Source organism: Cnephaeus nilssonii (genome assembly GCF_951640355.1).
Source record: "Cnephaeus nilssonii genome assembly, chromosome: 19".
NCBI lineage: Eukaryota > Metazoa > Chordata > Mammalia > Chiroptera > Vespertilionidae > Cnephaeus > Cnephaeus nilssonii.
This window is the reverse complement of record NC_137090.1, coordinates 22,249,588-22,262,185: the sequence shown is the minus strand read 5'-3', so window position 1 is coordinate 22,262,185 and position 12,598 is coordinate 22,249,588. Positions and strand designations below refer to the sequence as shown.

General features: G+C 38.7%; 1 protein-coding gene across 11 annotated transcripts in view; it reads left to right on the top strand.

The window, feature by feature from the left end:
* Window positions 1-12,598, top strand: part of BCAS3 (BCAS3 microtubule associated cell migration factor) — a 479,435-nt gene that overhangs the window by 91,833 nt on the left and 375,004 nt on the right. For all 11 annotated transcript variants that reach the window (XM_079796989.1, XM_079796987.1, XM_079796983.1 and 8 more), the window contains exons 8-9: window positions 2,921-3,028; window positions 6,237-6,313. In XM_079796989.1, the coding sequence (XP_079653115.1) occupies window positions 2,921-3,028; window positions 6,237-6,313 (185 nt within the window). The remainder of the gene's footprint in view (window positions 1-2,920; window positions 3,029-6,236; window positions 6,314-12,598) is intronic.

Sequence of the window (12,598 nt, the reverse complement as noted above, 5' to 3'; positions counted from 1 at the left end):
ATGTTATTTTGAAGTAGTACAATGGCAGAAGGACAAACTGGGTCCTGAGTTTAGGGTCTTTCAAGGCTGCTCTCAAGGCTTGACTGGGAGAGAATCCACTTTAAAAAAAATATATATTTTTATTGATTTCAGAGAGGAAGAGAGAAGGAGAGCGAAATAGAAACATCAATGATGAGAATCATTAGATGTCTGGAGATGGGGGTGGAATAGAGGACCATGAGTAGAAAAGTCACTAATGGCCTGACCAGTGTGGTTCAGCAGTTGAGCACTGACCCAGAAACCAGGAGGTTGACGATTGGATTCCCTTTTAGGGCACATGCCCGGGTTGTAGGCTCGGTCCCTGGTGAGGGCGTACAGGAGGCAGCTGATTGACGATGTTCCTCTCATCGATGTTTCTGTCCCTCTGTCCCTTTCTCTTCCTCTCTCTCTAAATATCAATAAAACCATTTTAAAAAAGTCACTAATGGTATATGAACTAGAATACAAGAAGAAAATGTACACTAAATATTTAAAACAATTTGGTCCATATTATGGGGGCTTTATTTGCTTAGATAAAAGGTTGATGTTTATTCTGTGGCAATGGGGTGTCACTTAAAAATATTTTTATTGATTTAGAGAGGATGGGAGAGGGAGAGGGAGAGGGAGCGGGAGCGGGAGAGGGAGAGGGAGAGAGAGAGAGACATCAATGATGAGAGAGAATCAGTGATTGGCTCCCTCCTGCACACCACTTACTGGGGATCGAGCCTGCCACCAGGCATATGCCCTTGACTGGAACCTGGGACCCTTCAGTCCGTAGGCTGATGCTTTATCCACTGAGCCAAACCAGCTAGGGCGGGTGTCATTGATAGGTTCTGAAACCAGAATAAATGATCAGAGATATATGGTTTAGGAGAACTTTAACTAGATAGATAGATTTTTAAAGTGTGATATGATGGAATAGATCACAAGTGCCCATGCTTAAATATAATTGTGAGCACTTCAGAAGAAAGAGTATTCTGCTTTTGTTGGGTGGAGTCTTCTGTAAGTTGGTTAAGCTTAATTGATTTACAGTGTTGACCATAAGCTGTTTTAATTTTCTTTATTTTCATTCTGCTGATATCTAACTTTAATTGTCTTATTTTCTGGGGCACTGTGTAGGGTATACGAGAGTACTAAGTAAAAGCTTTGTATGTCATGTCTGCATGCTTTAGTATAACATGTGCCCTTCCTGTTATGGGGCATGCTTACTGCTGATGTTATGGAGAGCTTTCTCGTCAGCCTACCCATGAGGAAAATTAAGATTGTCTTGAACTGTGTCCCAGGGAAATGGTCAAGGCTTTTGAAAAGAGAGAAAGTAGAGAACAAAAGGATATGCCAAGCGTGTACACAGCTGTGTTATTGACAGAACGTGTGACTCCTTTATGAATGTGTGACTTTCTGAAAACTCTTATTTTAAAGAGTTATCTTTATTCTATTAGGCATTGAATAAGCAGGGTTTTGCACATACCAATAGAATTTTTAGTTCTTTCAAGTCTTGTTAAGTCAACTCTATAAACCTTCATTGCATTTGTTTTGTCTACCTCTATGGGAGGCTTTCTGCAGAAGCAATCTCAGTTGTGACAGTGTATGATGCCAGTGAAATGATCAGAATTCAAGTTTCTATGTACCAATAGCTGTAATGAGCTGCTAATTGAATGTGACAAGCTGTGTTTTACTTCCCAGTTGGTCTGGCAAAATGTTAAATTTCATTTATTATTAACTCATTGCTTCTCAGCAGAGGATTGGTTTAATTATTGGGAACAGTAAGAGAAGAATTTTTGCCTTGTGTTAATTTTAGAGATTGAAGTTGAAGTTTTACTAGATTTCCCCCTCCCCGACCCAGTTTTGCCAATAGTATACAGTTGTGTGAGTACCTGATATAATCACGACACAACAATATTTCCATCAACTCCCCAAAAATTTCTCATGCCACTTTATACTATATAGTTTCCCTCCTTCCCTGGTCCATGGCAACCACTGATATGCTTCCTATAATATAGTTTTGCCTTTCTAGTTTTTCATTGGAAGGGACTCACACAGTATGTAAACTTTTATGTCTTGGCTTTTTTTTTTTTTTTTTTTTAGTTCATAATGGTGTGAGGTTCATCTCTATTGTATGAATAATTTGTTCTTTTAAATTGCTGAGTAATACTCTAGAAACATTCTTTTACATTAATATATCACAATATATCCATTCTTTATTGATCAACACTTAAAACTATTTTTGTTATGAATAACAAATTACAATTTTTTATTGATTTCAGAGAGGAAGGGAGAGAGAGAGAGAGATAGAAACATCAATGATGTGAGAGAATCATCGATTGGCTGCCTCCTGCACGCACCCCCACTGGGGATTGAGCCCACAACCCGAGCATGTGCCCTTGACCGGAATTGACCTGGGACCCGTCAGTCTGCAGGCTGATGCTCTGTCCACTGAGCCAAACTGACTAGGGCAAATTACAAATTTTTTGAGGAACCTTCATACTGTTTTCCATAGTGGCTGCACCAGTTCCCATTCCCACCAACAGTGCAAAAGGGTTCCCTTTTATCCACATTCTCAGTAACATTTTTTTTAATTAATTTTTTTTTTCATTTCCAGTTAATATTCAATATTATTTTGTATTGGTTTCAGGTGTATGGCATAGTGGCTAGACACTCATATACTTTACAAAGTGTTTCCCTGATATTTCTAGTACCCACATGGCCCCATACATAGATATTACAATATTACTGACTATATTTCCTTTGTTATACTTTACATTCCCATGACTATTTTGTAACTACCAATCTGTATTTCTCAAGCTCTTCACCTTTTCACCCAGAAAATATAGAGTTTACTGGCCATCCTACCTTGTGAAAACTAATGGCATTTTTCTTTTTCTTTCTTTTTTTTTTTTTTTAGCACTAGCCCACCTTACTGTTGTGTGGATCTGTATTCACTTCGTACTGGGGAAATGGTTAAGTCTATTCAGTTTAAAACTCCTATCTATGATCTTCATTGCAATAAGCGGTAAGCATTTTTTCATGTATTTCTTTTACAAAGTATCATATCTCCTGGGCATGTGGAGCCCTGCCAATATAATTGACTACCTTTGATTTTTTTTTAATTGCAAAAATACCTTTTGAATTCTGCTAAATGGAGTAGCTCTGAAAAGTTCTTAACAAATGTTTTCAAATTTTTAGTCTTGACTCATTAGTGAATTTTGAATTAAATTTAGTGAATTATAACCAGTTTTTTAAAAATGAAATGGAAAAGAATAGAAAGTATCAGAGCAAACATACCAAGGTTATTTGAAATGATTTTATATGTATCACATAACTTTTTAGTATTTATGATGTATGTACTTCTGTGTTTATTGGTTTATGATATGAAATGTATTTTCCTTTTAGCACTGTGAACTGCAAAAAAGATTTTTTTCCTTATTCCTTAAAACTGCAATTGAGCTAATGTTTCCCTTCATTAAGATCTGTTTTGTTAAATTCTCTAGGAAAATTTTCAGATCTGGGTTGAACTTTTGCCTGACCTGGTAATAATGAAAACATTGAAGGAGAAAGGGACCCTAAGAATCTTCTGTTACTCAACACTTTACTTTTACATTTGCACAAACTGAAGCCCTACGATCATAAATGTCTCGATCAAGGTCATGCGTGCAAAAGTACAATTCTTCCATTGCATTAAAAAGCAAACACACAGAACATGGAAAATGAAATATTTTGTGCTGTGTCAATATAAAATAAATTTTATAATAAAAGATTCAGGTTAGATTTTAAAGGAATATTTCAGAAAGTGACTCAGAAAGGTTGAACGTAGTAGGAAGGGTAGACATCGTGATACGTATAAAGAACACATTGGCTTTGATACTACTATAAAATCATTTGAATGAAAGAAACAGGCAAAGAAAAACTCAGTGATAGTATACAATTCATATTGAAGGTCTAATTGTTATGCATATTTCGACTTCAGTAATGTCAAACTCAAAAATTATAGGAAACTAGAGGCCCGATGCATGAAATTTGTGCAAGGGTAGGTCTTCCTTTCCCTGGCTGCCAGCACCGGCTTCTCTCTGGTATCTGGGACCCGGGCTTCCCTCTGGCTGCCATCAGACACCCGGGACGTGGGCTTCCCTCGCCGCCCGGCTTCGTCTGGAAGATCTTCCGGAAGGACATCCGGTCTAATTAGCATATTAGGCTTTTATTATCCTCTCTAATAAAATGGTAATATGCAAATTAACCATCACTCCGCTACATAAGCCACACCCACCAGTCAAGCCACGCCCACCAGCCAATCAGGGCGAGTATGCAAATTAACCCCAATCCAAGGTGGCTACAGCCACAGAGAGCAAGGTTTCCCAGGTAACAGAACAAGCCAAGCTTTCCATAGCCGTTGCAGGCCTAAGCCTCCACTCAAGCTACAAAGTTTCAATTATAGAAGGGAAACAAATTCAAACAAATGGCGGCAGAATGGAGCTTGAGAGAGCAGGCCAGGGTTGCCGGCGGCAACAAGGGAAGCAAAGCTTTCTGCACACCCTGGCCGGGCTCACCCGCTTAAGGCTACAAAGTTTCAATTGTAGAAGGTGAATTAACTGCCACAGAGATGGCTGCCACCCCGGAGGGAGCAGCAGGCTTGGCTCTGCTCCAGGCTACAAAGTTTCAATTGTAGAAGGAAAATAAATTCCAGATACCAGGGCCTCCCCTTGGGTTGCCAGGGGGCGTGGCCGGCCTGCAAACCACCACAGGCCCCTCGCTCAGGCCGCTCCACGCCCCAAGGGAACTCCACCCTGATCCGGGACACCCTTCAGGGCAAACCAGCTGGCCCCCACCCGTGCACCAGGCCTCTATCTTATCTAATAAAAGAGTAATATACAGATTGGTCATCACTGCAACACACAATATAGCTGCCCCCATGTGGTCAAAGATCCTGCCCCCATGTGGACACAAGATGAACACCACAAGATGGCCAGCAGGAGAGGGCAGTTGGGAGGCACCCGGCCTGCAAGGGTGGGCAGTTGAGAGGGACCAGGCTTGCAAGGGAGGGCAGTTGGAGGTGATCAACCCTGCAGGAGAGGGCAGTTAGGGTGACCAGGCTGGCAGAGGAGGGAAGTTGGGGGCAAACAGGCTGGCAGGGGAGCAGTTAAGCATCAACCAGGCTGGCAGTGGAGTGGTTAGGGGGTGATCAGGCTGGCAGGCAGAAGCGGTTAGGGGCAATCAGGCAGGCAGGCAGGCAAGCAGTTGGGAGCCAGCAGTCCTGGATTGTGAGAGGGATTAGTCCTAGGATCGGGCCTAAACGGGCAGTCGGACATCCATTGAGGGGTCCCAGATTGGAGAGGGTACAGGCTGGGCTGAGGGACAACCCCCCGCCGTGCACGAATTTCGTGCACCGGGCCTCTAGTTATAGATAGAAGGAATACATTATTGTTGGGATAATGTAATTATCCTATGATATATCAAATTATTCAAAGACGAGTATGTTAAATACTTGCCAATCATAATTTTTATTTGATTTTTAAAAACTTTGAAATTTGCCTGTTAATGCCTTTGCAAGGAACAGCTCTAAAATGTAGTTTGTAATATAACTTTATTTGGGATGTATTTTAGGAATTTCAGTTTAAGAAAATTTATAACTAATTATTTTCCTAATTATTTGTAAATCTCAAGGGGGAGAACTTATAGTTCATATGGAGTCTGATTAACTTTTAATATATTGAGTCAATCAGAAATGACTCATTTGCACTGAATAATAGTTGTCTGAGTTGGGTTTTTTTTGCTTTTGTGTTGGGAAATTCAGCAATAATTTTAAGTGACAAATTAGATAAATCCATTTTATGTTCAATTCCATGACTTTGAGCCAGAAGTGGAAAAACACTTTTAGTAAATAGCCAGCAATTTATTGATCTTATACATTCTTAATGAATATAGATTTATTTGATTTATAATAAGTGGAGACAAAATTTTATTCAGAGGAAAAATTTTTTTGAGATGTATTTGGTTCTCTGTCACTTTTATTCCTGTAATGTCTATCTTGATTATTAAGGGTTTTATGGTTATATTTTTGCCTTTTATGAGGCATATATTTCTAGTCTAAATTGTATAAGAAATGCTTGATTTTTTAAAGCTTTAAAGATAGATACTTGTTTAAATCTAGATGATTTAACTTATTTATGATTCTATAGACTTTCACACTCACATTTAAAAAAATTTTTTTTTCTTTCTAATTTTAGGATCCTCGTCGTAGTCTTGCAGGAGAAAATTGCTGCCTTTGATAGCTGTACTTTCACAAAAAAGTTTTTTGTAACAAGTATGTACCAACTTGATATTTCCTGGCATTCAATTATTAGGATATTCCTATGTTTCTGTTGATGTCTTATTTAGTACTATAATTTTATGGTATGAATTTTCAACCCACAACACGTTTTCCACATATTACTAAGCAAGCCTTATACTAGATTGCCTCAGTTTCTTCTTATATATTCTCATGTAGCTATGTTGTACTTTTAAAGCAGTTGTTTAATAAATTATCATAACATACTTGAGGTAACTGTGTTATCACACATGAGGAATTTAAAATTTTTTTATGTCTATTGTTGAAAATATTGCAGATGTCTCTTTCTCCCCACCATTGACCCCCTCTAGCCCACACCTGGGTGAAATGTGTGAGCCTGTCTCTCTCCCTCCTCCTTTCCCCACATCTTCAGACTTTACTGCCCAGAAGTGCAGAAATAAGCATAGAATCTACACACACAGGTAGAGAGGGAGAGGGATTTTTTAAAAAGGTAATGGACACGTCTAAGATTTGTAGGGCAGGCCAGAAGGATGAAAATTTCAGCAAGAATTGATTCGGAAGGAAGTCTGGAGTTAGAATTTTTTTTCTACTGTAGTCTAGTAAGACCAGGGGCCCTCAAACTTTTTAAACAGGGGGCCAGTCACTGTCCCTCAGACCGTTGGAGGGCCGGACTATAGTTTAAAAAAAAACTATGAACAAATTCCTATGCACACTGCACATATCTTATTTTGAAGTAAAAAACCAAAACGGCAAAAACACCCGCATGTGTTCCACAGGCCGTAGTTTGAGGACGCCTGAGTAAGACGGTAGTTTTTGTCTGTCTCTGTCTATTTCACTTAGCATAATATCCATGTTGTCACAGATGCTAAGATTTTATTCTTTTTAATGGCTAAGTAATAGTCCATTGTGTGTGTATATATATCACATTTTTTTATCCATTTATATATATCCTACCTAATAATAGACAAATATGCAAATTGACCGTACATTCGTGATGCCCGCGATTGGCCAGGAGGCTGGGGGGGTGGCACTTGGGGTGGCCGGGGTGGCCGATTGGGCCGGCGGGACGCTGAGCTCGCATCACCAGCGGCAGCGCGAGCTCAGCGTCTGCGCCATGGCTGTGCTGCGGCACACAAGGGGCCTCTGGGGCAGCGAGCTCATGTCCCACCGCGGACCATCAAAAGCGGGGGAGCTGGGTGCCTGTCCGCTCCAGCACCAGGCCTTTTAGAAGCCTCCGCCGCACCGGAGGCTTCTGAAAGGCCTGGTGCACCTGCGGACAGGCACCCAGCTCCCCCGTGATCGAAAGCGAAAACGTGTAGGGGACCCTACATGTGCATGATTTAATCATGCACTGGGCCTCTAGTGTATATATATATATATATATATATATATATATATATATATATATATACACACACACACACACACACACACACACACACACACACACACACATATATTTTAATTAGCATGGACACCTTGGTTGTTTCCATGTCTTGGGCGATGATAAATAATACTGCAGTGAACATAGGGATGCATATAGCTTTCAAATGAGTTTTCATTTTCTTTGAATAAATGCCCAGAAGTAGAATTGCTGGGTGTTACGGTAGTTCTGATTTTAAAATTTTGAGGAATCACCATACTATTTTTCATGTGGTTATACCAACTTACAATTCCACCAATAGTGCATGAGAGTTCCCTTTTCTTCACATCTTTGCCAACTTGTGTGTTGACTTTTTCATAACAGCTATTCTGACAGGTGTGAGGTGATATCTCACTGTGGTTTTCATGTGCATTTCCCTTATAGCCAGTAAATTTGAGGATGTTTTCATATTTTTACTTTAATTTCCCTGCCTTTGGGGGTCAAATTTATAAAGTCCTCTCTGACACTAAGATCCTTAAGTTTACTACCTATGTTTTTTTTTTTTTCTATGTATTTTATTTTTTCATGGGACCTAATACTTAGGTCTTTGATCCATTTTGAGTTAATTTTTGTGTATGGTGACAGATAGCAGTCCAGTTTCATTCTTTTGCATGTGGCCTTCTAATTTTCCCAGCACCACTTATTTATTTTCTCCATTGTGTGTTTTTGGCTCCTTTGTTGAAAATTGGTTGCCCCATACACATGTAGGTTTGTTTCTGGATTCTCAATTCTGTTCCATTGGTCTATGAGGCTATTGTTTTGTTCGTGCAAGCATTTAACTTCTAAAATTGAAAAGCTCTTGTGTAATACAATTGTGAGTACCTTAGTTATGTATGAATCGGGACTGTAAAATTAGTAGGGACAGCTGTGTCCATCAGAGAAAGTATCTTGGGAATTTGTGCCAAAGGGGTGAAGGATCAGGTAAAGAGAGCTGATAGAGAACTGGAAAGGGAACACAGCCAGTATGATGAGAAAGGAGACACCTTTGTCTTTGGCTGTACAGAAAAGGTGGCCCTGAGCAGCTGTCTGATGTGGAAATCTAAAACCCATGTATGATTAAGAAAACAAAAGACAAGGACTGATAGGTGTCATTAGCAGTCATTTCCAGTGTGCTTAAGTTGAAACGTAGATAGGAAGTCTCCAGAGAGAGAGAGAGCGCAAAAGATTATACAGTAAGTAAGTGACTCTTTCCATTGGCCCCCAGTTTTACTTGGAGGAGGAACATGTATTCCTTATAGTCCTCATGTTATTTCTTAGTATTAGTGTGTGTTCTTCATATATGTTCATGATGAATAGGAAATGTAAGAAATGAATTTAAAGGATCTTAAAAATGCACAATTATTTTTAATTATTGAAATAGGAGCTTTTTTCTTTCTTTAATATTTCAAAGCAAATTTGTAAATTATCTAAGAAAGGTTTGGAATGTTAATGTGAGAACTCAGTCCAACTCAAGGTAAAAGTCAAATCTACCTTTCTTCTTTTGGTTTCTCATTTATATACAATGGACTAGGCTGCCATGGTGTTTTCACAGCCTGGTGCCTGATACATAGTGGACACTCAGCAAATATGTTCAATGAAATAACTTAAGACTTTCTTATTCACTGCACATTATTCCCACCTGTTTAGCCTTATAATGGCAGTACTCTTCAACTCATGATGTTTCTTTTTTTAAATTAGCATGTACAATTATTTTCATGATACTTTCATGGCAATATGTAAAATGCTTATGAGATAATGTTAAGAAAAGCCAAGCATAAAATTTTACCTATACTTTCATGAAAAGTCTATGTATGCGTAAAGGCAAAGATATGGAGATAGTTAAAAGATCAGTGGTTGCTGGGGTAATGGGGAGGGCAGAGATGATAAATAGGCAGAGAGGATTTGTAGGGCAGTGAAAATACTCTATCATATTACAATGATGGTTATATGTCAGTATACATTTATTCAACCCATAAAACATATAATGCCAAAAGTTTGTTTTAGGGTTCACTTTTAATGTTCACATTGGCAAAAGAATAGACAAATGTATCAGTGGGACAGAATAGAGAGTACAGACATAGATCTTCGAGAAATAAGCAAAGGTAGTACAATGGAGCAAAGATATCCTCAACAAAAGGTGCTGTAACAAGTGAACATTCTTGTGCCAAAAACTGAATCTAGATATAGACCTTACATCCTTTGCAAAAATTAACTAAAATTAATTTTAAGTGCAATACACAAAAGTATAAATGTATAGACTATAACAGGAGAAAACCTAGATGACTTTTGGGTATGGTGATGGCTTTTTAGATGCAACACCAAAGGCACAATTCATGAAATAAGTAATTGATAAGGTGGACTTTATTGCAATTAAAAACTTGTGCTCTGTAAAATACATTGTCAATAGAATGAGATGACCAGGCACAGACTGGGAGAAAATATTTGTAAGAGACACATCTAATAAAGGACTGTTATCCAGACTATACATAGACTCTGAAAACTCAACAGGAAGAAAACAAACTGATTAAAAAATGGCCAAAGCCGAAACCGGTTTGGCTCAATGGATAGAGCTTCGGTCTGCGGACTGAAAGGTCCCAGGTTCGATTCCGGTCAAGGGCATGTACGTTGGCTGCGGGCACATCCCTGGTAGGGGGTGTGCAGGAGGCAGCTGGTCGATGATTCTCTCATCGATGTTTCTAGCTCTCTATCCCTCTCCCTTCCTCTCTGTAAAAAAATCAATAAAATATATATTAAAAAAATGGGCCAAAGACCTTAAATAGAAAAAAGAAGATATTCAGATGGCAAATAAGCATATGAAAATATGCTCTCAATGGTAGTTCATCAGTGAAATTTAAATTTAAACAGTCTGGATGGTTTGGCTTAGTGGTTGTGCGTGAACCCATGAACCAGGAGGTCAATGGTTGGATTCCTGGTTGGGGTACATGCGTGGGTTGCAGGCTCAATCCCCTGCATGCAGGTATGGGGGCATGCAGGAGGCAGCCTATCAATGTTTCTCTCTCATGGATCTTTGTATCTCACTATCCCTCTCCCTTCATTTCTCTCTTAAAAAATCAATAAAATCATTTTTAAACAAAAACAACAACAATGAGATGCCACATTATTAGACAAAGCCAAAATGCTGACTACTGACAGCACCAAATGCTGGCAAAGATGTAGAGCAATAGGAAATCTCATGTATTGCTCCTGGGAATGCAAAATAGTACAACCACTCTAACGGACAGTTTGATAGTTTCTCACAAAACTAGACATTTATCTATCAATGGACATTTACATAAAGGAGTTGAAAACTTATGTCCACTTAAAAAACATGCCCATGGTATTTATAGCAGCTTTATTCAACTTGCCAAAATGTAGAAGCCACCAAGTTGTTTTTTAGTGGGTGAGTGGACAGATAAACTGGTATGTTCAGATGATGTAATGTTATTCTTAATTTCTTTTTATTGCTGAATAATAGTGTGTTTAATAACACATTTTGTCTATCAATTGATGGACCTTTAGTTTCCATTTTCGGGCTATTATGAATAATGCTTTTTTTTTGAGTAAAAGGTTTTTATGGGGAAGTATTTTTTTCATTTCTTTTGGATATAAGTATTTGTATGGACATGCATTTTCATTTCTCTTGGGTATGTACCTAGTAGTCAAATTGCTTGGTCATATGGTAATTCTATCCTTCTCTATTTGAAGAGCTGCCAGGCAGAGTGATTGCAACATTTTACATCACCACCAGCAGTGTCTGAGGGTCCAATTTCTCTACATTCACGCTGACAATCGTTATTGTTCTTTGATTATAGCTATTCTATTAGGGTCTCATGAAGTGGTATTTGATTCTACTTTTAATTTGCATTTCCCATCTTTTATCTTCTTTGTTAAGTTTTATATTGAGTTGTATTTTCCGCATTGACATAGTTATGTTTATATTCCAGATGTAGTCAGTTATCAGATACATGTTTTGCAAAACTCCCAATTTTGTGAGTTGTTTTTTTCTCTTTCTTTGTGGTGTCCTTTGAGGCACAAAAGTTTTAATTTTGATGAAGTCTGATTTATCTATTTTTTTATCGCTTATTTTTGGTGTTATATCTAAGAAAACATTACCTAACCTAAGGTTGTGAAGATTTACCACTATATTTTGTTACATGAGGTTAATACTTTTAGCTTTTTCATTTCTTAACTTTATTTTTTATTGTTGACACTAATACAGATGTCTCCATCCCCACCCCACCCCTTTTGCCCACCTCCACCCAGCCCACACCTCCCCTCTCCTCTGGCGATCACCACACCCTGGTCTGTGTCTGTGATTTATGCATATATGTTCTTATATGTCTTTGATTCATTTACAGTTAATTTTTGTATGCTGTGTGAGGTCAAGGTTCAGTTTAATTCTTTTGCACATGGATATCCAGATGATCCACCATTTGTTGAAAAATTATTCTTTCCTCATTGACTTGCCTTTGTATCCTTGTTGAAAGTCAGTTGACCATAAATGCAGACATCAGGTTCTCCCCGCCCCCACAAAGGTCTGAACTCTTGAGTTATTCTTACCAAGAAAAATAAGGCAGAGTGTTATGGAGCGTGGTTAAATTCTTTGGTTTTCAAAATGAGTTCAGGTGAACTCTCCATTAGGACCACGCTTTGGGAGGATGCCCTCTAACCCAGGCGTCCTCAAACTACGGCCCGCGGGCCACATGCGCGTGTTTTTGCCATTTTGTTTTTTTTACTTCAAAATAAGATATGTGCAGTGTGCATAGGAATTTGTTCATAATTTTTTTTAAACTATAGTCCAGCCCTCCACCGGTCTGAGGGACAGTGAACTGGCCCCATGTTTAAAAAGTTTGAGGACCCCTGCTCTAAATTGTATGTCTTGTGCCCTTTTAATTACT